The following is a 14,636-nucleotide window of genomic DNA, read 5'->3' as shown; positions in this document are numbered from 1 at the left end:
TTGGCCTCCCAAAGTGCTGGGATTATAGGTGTGAGCCACCATGCCCGGCCTTGATTGGCCTGATTTTTTTACTATTATCTGTAATGTTATTTTGAACATCTTTATACTTAAAATTTGATTTGCGTATCTGATTATGTTCTTTGGGTAGAGTCCTTGAAAATCCTTATTTGTGATAATTATAGGCCGGGCGCGGTGGCTCAAGCCTGTAATCCCAGCATTTTGGGAGGCCGAGATGGGCAGATCACGAGGTCAGGAGATCGAGACCATCCTGGCTAACACGGTGAAACCCCGTCTCTACTAAAAAAAAATACAAAAAACTAGCCGGGCGAGGCGGCGGGCACCTGTAGTCCCAGCTACTCGGGAGGTTGAGGCAGGAGAATGGCGTAAACCCGGGAGGCGGAGCTTGCAGTGAGCTGAGATCCGGCCACTGCACTCCAGCCTGGGCAACAGAGCGAGACTCCGTCTCCAAAAAAAAAAAAAAAATTATTATAGTAACCAGTAGTTTATTGAGTATTTCACATGAGATAGTCACTATGTTAACACTTTGTATATATGATTTTAAGACTTTCAGTTATAATCTTGTGGAGTAGTCAATTTTTAAACAAGAGCACAAGTCTATTAAGATTCGCCAGGCCGAGTGCCGTGGCTCACACCTGTAATCCCAGCACTTTGGGAAGCTGAGTCAGGCAGATCACCTGAGGTCAGGAGTTTGAGACCAGCCTGGCCAACATGGCAAAAACATGTCTCTACTAAAAATGCAAAAATTAGCAGGGCATGGTGGTGCATGCCTGTAATCCCAGCTACTTGTGAAACTGAGGCAGGAGAATTGCTTGAACCGGGGAGGCAGAGGTTGCAGTGAGCTGAGATTGTGCCATTGCATTCCAGCCTGGGCGACAAGAGCAAAACTTAGTCTCAAAAAAAAAAAATCACCAATCTTAGACTTTATGCAGTAGCCAAGCAAAGGTTTTTCTCCACTATTACTGTGAACTTTCATATTTACTATGTTCCCAGACTGGGTAGTGGCTCTTCTTTCTAAAATCTTCCCTAAAATTGAGGAAACTTTAACAGAAATCATTTCTCTTTTTTTTTTTTTTTTTTTTTTTTTGAGACGGAGTCTCGCTCTGTTGCCCAGGCTGGAGTGCAGTGACGTGATCTTGGCTCACTGCAACCTCCGCCTCCCAGGTTCACGCCATTCTCCTGCCTCAGCCTCCTGAGTAGCTGGGACTACAGACGCTTGCCACCACGCCTGGCTAATTTTTTGTATTTTTTAGTAGAGACAGGGTTTCACCGTGTTCGCCAGGATGGTCTCGATCTCCTGACCTCGTGATCCGCCTGCCTCAGCCTCCTAAAGTGCTGGGATTGCAGGCGTGAGCCACTGCGCCTGGCCAGCTCTGTGTTCTTTGAAGCAGTTAATGAATTTAGTTTCTCACAGCAGCTTTTGTTAGCATTAGATCTGTACTTGTATTTTGTTTGCATTTGTAAAGCATTTAAGTTTTTTCTGTTTCCTCTATCAGATTGTAAATTCTTCAAGATCACAAAGAGGAGAAGTGTTTTTTGTAGGTATTCATAATGCCTAGTAAAGGTTTTGCTGTTAATAGTTGCTAAAAAAAATACTGCCAACTGGTTTGGCTAGCTAGCGGTACTGAAGCCTTGATGTATTCTTTTCAGGTGCACTGTATTAGTACAGAGTTCACTATGAGGAAACATGGTGGAGAAAAGGGGGTGCCATTCCGAGTACAAATAGATACCTTCAAGGAGAATGAAAACGGGGAATATACTGAGCACTTACACTCGGCCAGCTGCCAGATCAAAGTTTTCAAGGTATTCCTGAGCAATGTGCTGGCCCTTGGATTCTTTTACCTTATCATTCTATGTTAACATTAGTTACCCAGTCAGAAAATCAACTTGTCTTATTTTTTTGAAAACTCAAAAAAAAAAAAGTCTAAGCTAGAGTCATTGAAATAATTACCAAGATGCCTGGTAAAGAAATTTACATGGAGATGGTCATAGGATAATAGGAACTTGGAAAAGAGGGCTAGAGGCAAGAACATGGATTCTCATTGAAAGCTCTTAAAGCCTATTGAAGTTACAAGCTCATGTAAAGCTCACAAAAATTGACTATTTTTGGTTACATTCATACTTGATCTTTTCTTATTTGGTCCTTATTTATTTGTTTTTGAGACTGGGTCTCATTTTGTCACCCAGGCTGGAGTGCAGTGGCGCAATCATAGCTCAACCTTCTGGGCTCAATCAATCCTTCTGCCTCAGCTTCCCCAGTAAGTCGGACTACAGGCATGTGCCACCACACCGGGCTAATTTTTGTATTTTTTGTAGAGAGGGGGTCTTGCTGTGTTGCCCAGGCTGGTCTTGAACTCCTGGTCGTAAGTGATCTGCCCGCCTTGGCCTCCCAAAGTACTGGGATTACAGGTGTGAGCCACTGTGCCCCAGCCAGGGTCCTATTTATTTTTATTACATGGATAAATATGTTCTCATTGTAAGAGATTGAATAATACAGAAGTATTCAGAGCAACAGTGAAATTCTCCCTTTACTGCTCTGATGCTGACCCCCCCGACAACCTCTTCCCAGAGGAAACCACTGTCATAATTTCGTAATTTCATATGTATTCGTCTAGTTCCCTCTTCTTTTTCTTTTTCTTTTTGAGTCGGAGTTTCACTCTGTCGCCCAGGTTCTAGTGCAGTGGTGCAATCTCAGCTCACTGCAACCTCCATCTCCTGGGTTCAAGCGATTCTCATACCTCAGCCTCCCCAGTACCTGGGACTACAGGCACACACACCATGCCCAGCTAATTTTTTGTATTTTTAATGGAGACAGGGTTTCGCCACGTTGGCCAGGCTGGTCTCGAACTCCTGAGCTCAGGCAATCCGTCTGCCTCGGCCTCCCAAAGTGCTGTGATTACAGGCGTGAGCCACTGCGCCCAGCTCTTCTAGTTCCTTTCTATACTTTTATACACACACACACATAGCTATATACATATTTTCTTTGACACATAAATGGGATTATACTATCTGAAATGTTTTGAGCCTTGATTTTTTTCAGTTAACTATGTGCTTTAGAGATCTTTCCATGTCCGTAGCTATAGATCGGATTCTTTTCAACTCCATCAAGCAGAAACATTTAAATTTCCTATTTTCAAACTTAAAAGTGATGTGTCTTGCCTTTACATCACTGCACATACCATTTTGTTTCATACGTGAATATTTAAGTTTTTAGAAGCAATATTGTTGGGTCAAAAGGTGAGTACCTGAATTTAAAACAAAATGTTTCTCATTTCAGCCCAAAGGTGCAGACAGAAAGCAAAAAACCGATAGGGAAAAAATGGAGAAACGAACACCTCATGAAAAGGAGAAATATCAACCTTCCTATGAGACAACCATACTCACAGAGGTAAAAAGATTTCTTTTGGTGACAATTTCAGTTCATAATTTTTTATCTTAAAAATTCATCACTTCCAAACTGGTCAAAATTTTCTTCTCCTAAGCAACATTCTCTCTCTCGCTCGCTCGCTCTTTTTTTTTTTTTTTTTAAACAAGAGCACAAGTCTACTTTTGTTTACTTTTCATTAGTTTAAATCCTGGAGGGACACAGTATCACATGGATTCTGTGTCCAGCGGCCTTAGCAGGAAGATTCCTTTAGAATTTGGCACAAACCATGCTGCTGTTTCTGTGTCCAAGTTATCTTTCCCCAGATTACTCTGGTTTTGTTTGGTTTGCTGCAGGAGCTACTGTGGTGTTCTTTGCTTTGTATACCTAAGCACATCTCTTGCCCAAATAGAATTCAGTTTCATCTTGGGCATAAACCACCTTCAATTTTAAGAAGAGCTGTGTGCTGCCTTTGGTTCTGGAGAACCCACTTATAACCAACAAAAATGGCCTGGGACCACAGTTTTCTAGACATGTTTCCTTTTAAAACTCCTATTCCCAGCAGGTCTCCACAGGCTCCAAGATGGCGGAAAGAGAAGCAGTGTTCTCTATTGCTTATGGGAGTCTCTGAGGAATTAAGATTTACTAATCAAGATGTGCTATTCAAGTAAAAATGTTTTAGTCAAATCCTAGGGTCAAATGTGCTTGTTCATTATCTAACTTATCCTTTGTTTTTAGTGTTCTCCATGGCCCGAGATCACATATGTCAATAATTCCCCATCACCTGGCTTCAACAGTTCCCATAGCAGTTTTTCTCTTGGGGAAGGGTAAGTCTGGGAAATAAAATTGGCTTATATTTGTCCAAAATATGTATTCTTTCATTACCTGTTCATAAACAAGATCTTTTTAAGTCAAGTACATCTATTTGGTCGTTCTTTGATGGATTTATATATTAACTGAGATTTGGAGTATCTTCGAAAAAGATTGAAAGAGTTTTATATAGCCCTTTCTTCTCCTTGTGTTCTCCCCTCTCCCTCCTCCTCTTCTTTTTTCCCCCCACTAGAAAGTAGCATTTATGGTCAATTGTTAGTGGTTCAGGGACTGATGATCTGGGCTTTTTGCCTCTCCCTATTACTGCACATCTTGTGGTTATTTCACTTCCTGATCATACTTGCACCAGATTTGGGAACTGGAAACAATTGTACAAACACTAAAATTTGTTTTGTTACTTGTTAGGAATACTTCTAACACCTAATTATTACAAATCTTTGATAATGAAGAAATAAGTTTGAAGATGATGGCTAAAATGAAGTTTTGGAATTATTTATGGGATACATTTAATCTTGCCTTACTATCTTTTACCATAAGAGATAATTGAAAGTTGGTACAGACACTTACTCCAATTTTAAAAAGTAGCTGTATTATATAGTCCTAGCATTTAACATGTATTTCACATAACCATATTGAAACTTGAAATAGTTAGACTACCAAACGTGTGAGCATATTGTTTGGTTGCAGTGTTTGTGTTTTTGGATTTATTTAGGCTCTATGTCTGACCTACTTTGTAAAGGATTTAATTAAGGTAGCTTAAATATTCAAAACGTAACAATTAAGAATAAAAGTAGGTATTAGTTGTAGAAGGAATACATATAACTAGGGCCCTAAGATAAGTTAATTACTAAGTTCAAATACCAAATTTGAATTTTGCAGCTAAGGCTAAAAAAGGAAGAAGATCTTATTATAAAAGAAAAAAAAACTTAACATCTGCATAGATGATACATTCTACTTATAGGTAATTCCAAATATGATACAGAGTTTAAGAGTTGTGTTTAAAAATTTTTCTCTTCTCTTTGTCATGTACTTCATACTGGTGAAACTTTTCTTCCATAAAAGTAGGCATTAGGGAAGAGGGACAATTCATAGACAAAGAATGTATAAAGAAAAACTGAGGCTGAGTGCGGTGGCTCACACCTGCAATCCCAGCACTTCGGGAGGCCGAGGCAGGCGGATCACGATGTCAGGAGTTTGAGACCAGCCTGGCCAACATGGTGAAACCCCAATTAGCGGTGTGTGGTGGCAGGCACCTGTAATCCCAGCTACTTGGGAGGCTGAGGCAGGAGAATTGCTTGAAACTGGAAGGCGGAGGTTGCAGTGAGCTGAGATCATGCCACTGCACTCTAGTTTGGGCAAAGGAGTGAAACTCTGTCTCAAAAAGAAAGAAAAAGAAAAACTGAGGGTGTGGCGATAACCCTTACATCATAAATTAGGCAGCACCAATTTTTGAGGCTGCTTTAAAAATAATTGTTTTTGCCGGGCACAGTGACTCACAACAGTAATCCCAGCACTTTGAGAGGCGGAGGCAGGTGGATCACGAGGTCAGGAGATTGAGACCATCCTGGCTAACATGGTGAAACCCCGTCTCTACTAAAAATACAAAAAAATTAGCCGGGCGTGGTGGCGGGTGCCTGTAGTCCCAGCTACTCAGGAGGCTGAGGCAGAAGAATGTCATGAACCCGGGAGGCGGAGCCTGCAGTTAGCCGAGATCACACCACTGCACTCCAGCCTGGGAGAAAGTGCGAGACTCCGTCTCAAAAAAAAAAAAAAGAAAAAAAGTTTTTTTTTATTCTAAATGTGTGTGATCAAATTGCATTGCATAAATTTTCTTCCAGTATTTTTCTTGTGTATGTGTGTATATTTGTGTATTTCCTACAGTAGTAATGTATTGATAAAATTTTTTATCCTGATATTTTTCATTTTATTTTTAAATTTTTTTCTTGATAATTATTCTTTCATAATTTTTCATCTTAGTAAATTTATGGTTAAATATTTTTATGCCATAATTTATCTCATCATTATTGATGCCATAATTTATCATTATTGAAATGTTGATATTTTCTTCAGTTTCCTCAATAATAAAAAAATGTTGCTAATGACATAATTTCTCCCACTCCGCATAAAGTATTTAGGTTAAACTAATAGAAAATTAAAGTATTGGGTCAAAGAATAAGAATGTTTTATGAGAGAGCACAGAGTTTTTTAAATCTCTAGCTTAAGATTTATTGTGAAGATGAGGAATGAAATAGTGAGCCCCAGCATGTGTCATGGACTCATACTTTCATTTTAAATGTTTCTTTAGAAATGGTTCACCAAACCACCAGCCAGAGCCACCCCCTCCAGTCACAGATGTAAGTCTAAAGTTGAATGTCAGTTACTTACAATGTCTAGTAATACTTTGATGACTGTCCAATTCAGTAGAAATGCCCAACTTTTAGGGAGTATTATTCATTCATTCATTAAACAAACATTTATTGAATTTTGACTATGAACCAGATACTGTGCTAGGGACTAAAGATATGAAACGAGTAATGCAGGACCCTTCCATTTGAGGAGCTTACAGTCTAGTGGGGAAGAAAAGGATGGAACTCCTTGAGCGTCTTGCATGGTTGGAGAAAGAGAAAACAACTTTCACAAACGAGGCCTGAGTATGGGGTTGTGTGGGTGTGTTTGGCTATGTGTTACCTAATGGGTTAACAGACAAATCTATTTGGTTACCTAAAAAATGCTCTCTCCCTTTCAGAACCTCTTACCAACAACCACACCTCAGGAAGCTCAGCAGTGGTTGCATCGAAATCGTTTTTCTACATTCACAAGGCTTTTCACAAACTTCTCAGGTTAAATTTTCTTTTTCTTTTGTTTTCCCTAGCATGAGATTTTCCTTTGCATTCTAGGGCCTTCTGGTATCCATGGGAGAGTTGTGTGTGTATATGTGTATGAGAGATCTTACTGCATTTTTCTGATGAAATGAATTTCATAGAACCCTTAAGACTTTCTCACCAGTTGCAGCTGTGCTGTGAAATACTTAAAAACAAACACCTTTTAGTTTAAATTCAATTTAATTTAAAAATGCTTATTTCATACAATACTTTTTAAAATGTGTATTTCATTTGCAGGTAGTCTGAAATTTTCCCCTTGATATCACTATAATTTATTTCATTTACACAATCCAATTTTATTTAGCATTTTTTGTTGTTGTTCTTTTTTTGAGATGGAGTCTCACTCTGTCACCCAAGCTGGAGTGCAATTGCATGATCTCAGCTCACTGCAACCTCCGCCTCCTGGGTTCAAACAATTCTCCTGCCTTAGCCTTCTGATTAGCTGGGATTATAGGCACCTGCCATCATACCAGCTAATTTATGTATTTTTAGTAGAGACAGAGTTTCACCATGTTGGCCAGGCTGGTCTTGAACTCCTGACCTCAAGTGATCCACCCTTCTTGGCCTCCCAGAGTGCTGGGATTATAGGTGTGAGCCACAGCGCCTGGCCTATTTAGCACTTTTTGATGTGGTAGGAATACACAAATGAATGAGGCATAATTCCTGATCAAATAGCCCATTAATCATCTGGTGTCCAAAAAAAAAAAAAGCACCGAAACACAACTAATCAAATCAAAATAAAACTCTGAAAAACCGATAAATAGTTGTGATGCTATAGATAAGTGTTCTGATAATGACAGTAAGACCTTTGTGGGAAGATCTGGTATTAGGGAACATGTGTGATACATCAGGTAAATCCAGGATTTTTTTTTTTTTTTTTTTGAGACGGAGTCTCACTGTCACCCAGGCTGGAGTGCAGAGGCGCAATCTCAGCTTACTGCAACCTCTTAACTGCTGGGTTCAAGTGATTCTCCTGCCTCAGCCCCTGAGTAGCTAGGATTACAGGTACCTACCACCACATCCGGCTAATTTTTGTATTTTTAGTAGAGACAGGGTCTCACTATGTTGGCCAGGCTGGTCTCGAACTCCTGACCTCAATGATCCACCCGCCTCGACATCCCAAAGTGCTGGGATTACAGGCGTGAGCTACCACACCTGGCCCAGGATTTTTTTTTTTTTTTTTTTAAGAGATGGGGTCTTGCTATGTTGTCCACACCAGTCTTGAACTCCTAACAGTCGATTGGCCTCTAACAATCCTCCTACCTCAGCTTCTTGAGTAGCTGGGACTACAGGCATGTTGTGACCAGCTTAGATAGTGGAAGGTTGTTTCAGGCAGAAAAAACAGCTTGCTCATTAGACATCATCAGTATGATGAAAGCATAGGGTTAAATGGGGAGGTTAATTGGCGGGAATTGAGATGGGAGAGGCGGTGGGAGCCAGGTCATGAAGGGCCTTATATGCCATGAAGAAAATTATGGATTGTAACATTCTGGTAATGAGGTGTCCTTATAAGAGAGCCCATTTTAATAGTCATTAACACAGAGAATCTTTGCCTTTATCATCCATTTTCTTATATTTATTCCAGGGGCAGATTTATTGAAATTAACTAGAGATGATGTGATCCAAATCTGTGGCCCTGCAGATGGAATCAGACTTTTTAATGCATTAAAAGGCCGGTATGTAATTAGTGTTAAAATATCAATGAGGTTGGATTCCAAATGGATTTGAATTCAGGAATTCTTCACAGTACTCTATACAGCTAAATACACCTTCTGGAAACATTTCTTTTAAGTGTCAGCTGTGTACCAAATAAAGATTTAAAAAAATATTTTCTTGCACTTTGTCTAAGGAATTCCCCATGATATTCCATTTTTCATTTCCAGGTGAATGAATTTTCCAATGAAAATTCATCATGCTTTTCGTGAGCCAGGTACTATTGTAGGCTCTGGGAATATTAATATATTGGTGAGCAAAACAGGGTGCCCATTGTTAGGGAGTTTACTTTCTCATGGGGAGTAAGATAAATAAGTATTGTGGATAGTGATAAGAGCTTTGAAGGAAAACAAAACAAATAAACAAGCAAAAAACAAGGTTGTGGGCTATAGGGTGCCCAGAATATGATCACGAAGGACCTCTTCAAGGAGGGGATATTTAAACTGAGTTCTGAGAAGGATGCAGCTCTGGAGTCACAGGAAGGGAGACTGTTCTAGGCAGATGGAACAACAAGTGCAAAGGCCCCAAGTTGGTTTAAACTGGAGAAGTGGTCATTCTTAAATGTGGGTGGGAATTACTTTTTTTTTTTGAGACGGAGTCTTGCTCTGTGCCCCAGGCTGGAGTGCAGTGGCGTGATCTCGGCTCACTGCAAGCTCCGCCTCCCCGGGTTCACGCCATTCTCCTGCCTCAGCCTCCCGAGTAGCTGAGACTACAGGCGCCCGCCACCTCGCCCGGCTAATTTTCTTGTATTTTTAGTAGAGACGGGGTTTCACCGTGTTAGCCAGGATGGTCTCGATCTCCTGACCTCGTGAACCGCCCGTCTCGGCCTCCCAAAGTGCTGGGATTACAGGCTTGAGCCACCGCGCCCGGCCTCTTTTTTTTTTTTTTTTTTTTTTGAAACGGAGTCTTGCTCTTTCACCCAGGCTGGAGTGCAGTGGTGCGATCTCGGCTCACTGCAAGCTCCACCTCCTGGGTTCACGCCATTCTCCTGCCTCAGCCTCCCGAGTAGCTGGGACTACAGGCGCCCGCCATCACGCCCGGCTAATTTTTTGTATTTTTTAGTAGAGACGGGGTTTCACCGTGTTAGCCGGATGGTCTCGCTCTCCTGATTTTGTGATCCGCCCGTCTCGGCCTCCCAAAGTGCTGGGATTACAGGCATGAGCCACCGGGCCAGGCAAATGTGGGTAGTAATTACTTAAGTGTCTCCCTGCAGTTGTTAAAATACATGGTAATTTTTGGTCCTCTTTTGGGATTTACAATTTTAAATAGGTAGTAGTAACACTGATGAAAAAAGCATTTAGGTCAATGGCAACAGAACCAAATCAGTGACTACATAGTAAAACAGATTGCGCAGTATTTATTTTTGGTTTGCTTTTGTTTTGGGTTTTCTTTCTTGAGACAGGGTCTTGCTCTGTCACCCAGCTTGGAGTGCAGCAATGCAATCATGGCTCGCTGCAGTCTCGATTTCCTGGGCTCAAGCCATCCTCCTATCTAGATGGCTGAGCAGCTGGGACTACAGGTGCGCACCACCATGCCCGCCTAATTTTGTACTTTTTGTAGAGGCGGAGTTTTGCCATGTTCCCCTGGCTGGTCTCAAACTCCTGAGCTCAAGCAATCCTTCCGACTCGCCTTCCTAAAGTGCTGGGATTACAGGTGTGAGCCACCGTGCCTGGTCATATTTGTTTTTGTCTACATCATAAGGGATGTTGAAGCTTGGAAAATTTTAAGGAAAGAAAGGAAATCAGGGATTGATGACTTGGGGAAAAATAATTGATCTTTAATTTTATTTATTTATTTATTTTTTTGAGACGGAGTCTTGCTCTGTCGCCCAGGCTGGGGTGCAGTGGCCGGATCTCAGCTCACTGCAAGCTCCGGGTTTATGCCATTCTCTTGCCTCAGCCTCCCCAGTAGCTGGGACTACAGGCGCCCGCCACCTCACCCGGCTACTTTTTTGTATTTTTTAGTAGAGAGGGGTTTCACCGTGTTAGCCAGGATGGTCTCGATCTCCTGACCTCGCGATCCGCCCATCTCGGCCTCCCAAAGTGCTAAGATTACAGGCTTGAGCCACCGTGCCCGGCCGATCTTTCATTTTTTAAAGCATATTATCTAAAGAATGTTTAGAAATTGGAAGGATTCAGAGGATCAGATCAAGAGGTAGTTGAATACCTTTCTCTAAGAAGAGCAGAAAAAGGATTTAGGCTAGTTAGGAGAAGATAATGAGAGAAATAAGATGATCTAGTTTACTGTGTTGGTATTTTTTAGTAAGAAGTATATCTTGAACCTGACCCAAAAAGACATAAGGCTTTTATATTTTGACTATGTCTAACTTTTACACCAAAGGCCACAAACTCAAATGACTATAGAGGACATACAGGTAATGTAAATGAATGGCAGTCAAGACTGGGGTATAGTGAAGAATATATGCATTATGTAAGAACAGCTGATTGTTTTCATGTGAGAATGCAGGCCTAAGATTGCTAGATATTCAGGAAAAGCCAAAAGTTCAGAGGTTTATGTGATGTCTCATATTGGAACTAATTCCACTTAAGGAAAAAAAACCCTTACCACTGGGGAACTAATAAAACATAGCAAATTAATTGCATTTGGCCAGTGAGCTTCCAGTTTTCATCTGCTCTATATGATTAATGTAGAAACACAATTTCTCCCTTTTTATTGTGCTTACCATAAAGAATGTAAGACTAATTAGCCTTTTTCCTCCCCTTAGGATGGTGCGTCCAAGGTTAACCATTTATGTTTGTCAGGAGTCACTGCAGTTGAGGGAGCAGCAACAACAGCAGCAGCAACAGCAGCAGAAGCAGGAGGATGGAGACTCAAATGGCACTTTCTTCGGTAGGTTGTTCTGGACACACCAGGACAGATAGGAAGAAAGGTGAAGAGGTAACTTATGGGCATGTATGATGGGAAACTATCAAACAGCAGATTTAGCGTTTGCTAGAAGTAACAATAATCACTAGCATTTATTGAGCTCCTAATATATGGCAGGTGCTATTTTTTTTTTTTTTTTTGAGACGGAGTCTCGCTCTGTCACCCAGGCTGGAGTGAGTGGTGCGATCTCGGCTCACTGCAAGCTCCGCCTCCTGGGTTCACGCCATTCTCCTGCCTCAGCCTCCCAAGTAGCTGGGACTACAGGCGCGCGCCACTTCGCCCGGCTAGTTTTTTGTATTTTTAGTAGAGACGGGGTTTCACTGGGTTAGCCAGAATGGTCTCGATCTCCTGACCTCGTGATCTGCCCGCCTCGGCCTCCCAAAGTGCTAGGATTACAGGCTTGAGCCACCACGCCTGGCCTTTTTTTTTTTTGAGACAGAGTCTCACTCGGTTACCCAGGCTGAAGTACTGTGGTGCAATCATGACTCATTGCAAACTTGACCACCTGGGCTCAAGTGATTCTCTCCCGTCAGCCTCCCGAGTAACTAGAACTATAGGTGTGCACCCCACGTCTACCTAATTGTTTTATTTATTGTAGAGATGGGATCTCCCTATGTTACCCAGGCTGGTCTTGAACTCCTGGGCTCAAGTGATCTCCCTGCCTCAGCCTCCCAAATTGCTGGGACTATAGGTGTGAACCACCATGCCCAGCCAGGTGCTATTCTTAACACTTTTTATATGCTTTAATATTTACAACTAATATCTCCTCTTTGTGGAGGATTTTACTGTTATCTCTAGTATTTACACGAGAAAAATGAGGCCTAGGGATGTTAAATAACGTGCCCTAGGTCACACAGCTGCAAGTGGTTGAGCCAGGGTTTGAGCTTAGGCAGTCTGATTTCTGAGTCCTTCAGAAAAGTGGACATTCCTAGTGATCAAGTTATGTGTAAGAGCAGACAAACTTTGTACTGACTCCTGTTGCTCTCTCCCTTTTGCAGTTTACCATGCCATCTATCTAGAAGAACTGACAGCTGTTGAATTGACAGAAAAAATTGCTCAGCTTTTCAGCATTTCCCCTTGCCAGATCAGCCAGATTTACAAGCAGGGGCCAACAGGAATTCATGTGCTCATCAGTGATGAGGTAGATTTTTCAGTACAGTTGAATTACCAGATGATGCTTAATTTGTCAGCACATGGAGCAAGAGCAGTTCTCCTGGGGCAGAGTGTTCTGTTTTCTAGATCAGAGGGTTTCATACCTTTTTGCTTGCTTTCCTCCTAATTTTTTTTTTAAACAGTCTCTCTCTGTTGCCCAGGCCAGAGTGCAATGGCCCAATCTCAGCTCACTGTAACCTCCACTTCCTGGGTTCAAGTGATTCTCCTCCCTCAGCCTCCGGAATAGTGGGAATTATAGGCGCGTGCCACCACGCCCGGCTAATTTATGTATTTTTGTAGAGACGGGGTTTTGCCATGTTGGCCAGGCTGGTCTCAAACTCCTGACCTCAAGTGATCTGCCCGCCTCACCCTCCCAAAGTGGTGGGATTACAGATGTGAGCCACCACACCCCGCCCTGAAATATTTTAAAAACCACATATTCCCATGCACATTTTTAGGCTGACTTAAAATTTTTTGTTAAAGTTTAAATAGTTGTAAAAGATGTCATTTCTGGGCATATATAATGACATTTCTAAGTGAAATGGTTACATCATTATTCTAATTGCATCCCATGTAATCTTAATGCAAAAATGATTTAATACCACCACCATCCATTAAAAAAAAAACAAAACACGACTGTGCTTTCCTTTAAGTTAGAATTCTTGTACTATTCCTCTGTTTCCTGGAACTCTTATTTTCATTTACTTCCCCCATTGAATTTTATCTTACTGTAACTTTTTTTTTTTTGACACAGAGTCTCACTTTGTCACCCAGGCTGTTGTGCCGTGGTGTGATCTCAGCTCACTGCAACCTCTGCCTCCGAGGTTCAAACGATTATCCTGCCTCAGCCTCCCAAGTAGCTGGTATTACAGGCGCCCACCACCATGCCCGGCTAATTTTTGTATTTTTAGTAGAGGCTGGGTTTCACCATGTGGCCAGTCTGGTCTTGAACTCCTGGCCTCAAGTGATCAACCCGCCTCAGCCTGCCAAAGTGCTGGGATTACAGATGTGAGCCACCACGCCTGGCCATCTTACCGTAACATATTTTTATGCACAAACATCTTTTATTGATTATCCTACTATATTTGTTTGAAACAAAGTTTTTAAATAAAAATTTAAAAATTATGAATGGAATCATCATAATTATACAGTTGATTAAAATAATGTAAATATGCTACATGTTTTAATAAGTAATTATTAAACATTAAGAGGGCCGGCCAGGTGCAGTGACTTATGCCTGTAATCCCAGCACTTTGGGAGGCTGAGACAGGTGGATCACAAGGTCAGAAGTTCAAGACCAGCCTAGCCAAGATGGTGAAACCCCATCTCTACTAAAAATACAAAAATTAGCTGGGCATGGTGGCAGGTGCCTATAATCCCAGCTACTTGGGAGGCTGAGGCAGAGAATTGCTTGAACCCGAGAGGCAGAGGTTGCAGTCAGCCGAGATTGTGCCACCACACTCTAGCCTGGGTGACAGAGCGAGACTCCATCCAAAAAAAAAAAAAGGCCAGGCGCAGTGGCTCATACCTGTAATCCCAGCACTTTGGGAGGCCGAGGCAGGCGGATCACCTGAGGTCGAGAGTTTGAAACCAGACTGGCCAACATGGAGAAACCCCATCTCTACTAAAAATACAAAATTAGTTGGGTGTGGTGGCACGTGCTTGTAATCCCAGCTACCCAGGAGGCTGAGGCAGGAGGATCCCTTGAACCCAGGAGGTGGAGGTTGTGGTGAGCCGAGATGGGGCCATTGCACTCCAGCCTGGGCAACAAGAGTGAAACTCCGTCTCAG

At 41.9% G+C, this 14,636-nt stretch overlaps 2 protein-coding genes across 6 annotated transcripts in view; one reads left to right on the top strand and one right to left on the bottom strand.

Annotated features, from left to right (window-relative positions):
* Positions 1–14,636, bottom strand: part of DAZAP2 (DAZ associated protein 2) — a 426,196-nt gene that overhangs the window by 135,263 nt on the left and 276,297 nt on the right. The window lies entirely within an intron of this gene.
* Positions 1–14,636, top strand: part of TFCP2 (transcription factor CP2) — an 82,057-nt gene that overhangs the window by 64,132 nt on the left and 3,289 nt on the right. For 4 of the 5 annotated variants that reach the window (XM_050748757.1, XM_050748756.1, XM_050748755.1 and 1 more), the window contains 8 exons: positions 1,669–1,821; positions 3,296–3,406; positions 4,121–4,209; positions 6,519–6,567; positions 6,960–7,053; positions 8,681–8,771; positions 11,534–11,658; positions 12,693–12,835. In XM_050748757.1, the coding sequence (XP_050604714.1) occupies positions 1,669–1,821; positions 3,296–3,406; positions 4,121–4,209; positions 6,519–6,567; positions 6,960–7,053; positions 8,681–8,771; positions 11,534–11,658; positions 12,693–12,835 (855 nt within the window). The remainder of the gene's footprint in view (positions 1–1,668; positions 1,822–3,295; positions 3,407–4,120; positions 4,210–6,518; positions 6,568–6,959; positions 7,054–8,680; positions 8,772–11,533; positions 11,659–12,692; positions 12,836–14,636) is intronic. The other variant, XM_050748759.1, reaches the window with a different exon arrangement.

This window comes from Macaca thibetana, chromosome 11 (assembly GCF_024542745.1).
Source record: "Macaca thibetana thibetana isolate TM-01 chromosome 11, ASM2454274v1, whole genome shotgun sequence".
NCBI classification, from domain to species: Eukaryota; Metazoa; Chordata; class Mammalia; order Primates; family Cercopithecidae; genus Macaca; species Macaca thibetana.
Note: the sequence above shows the minus strand (reverse complement) of the source record. Positions and strands in the feature narration are given on the sequence as shown.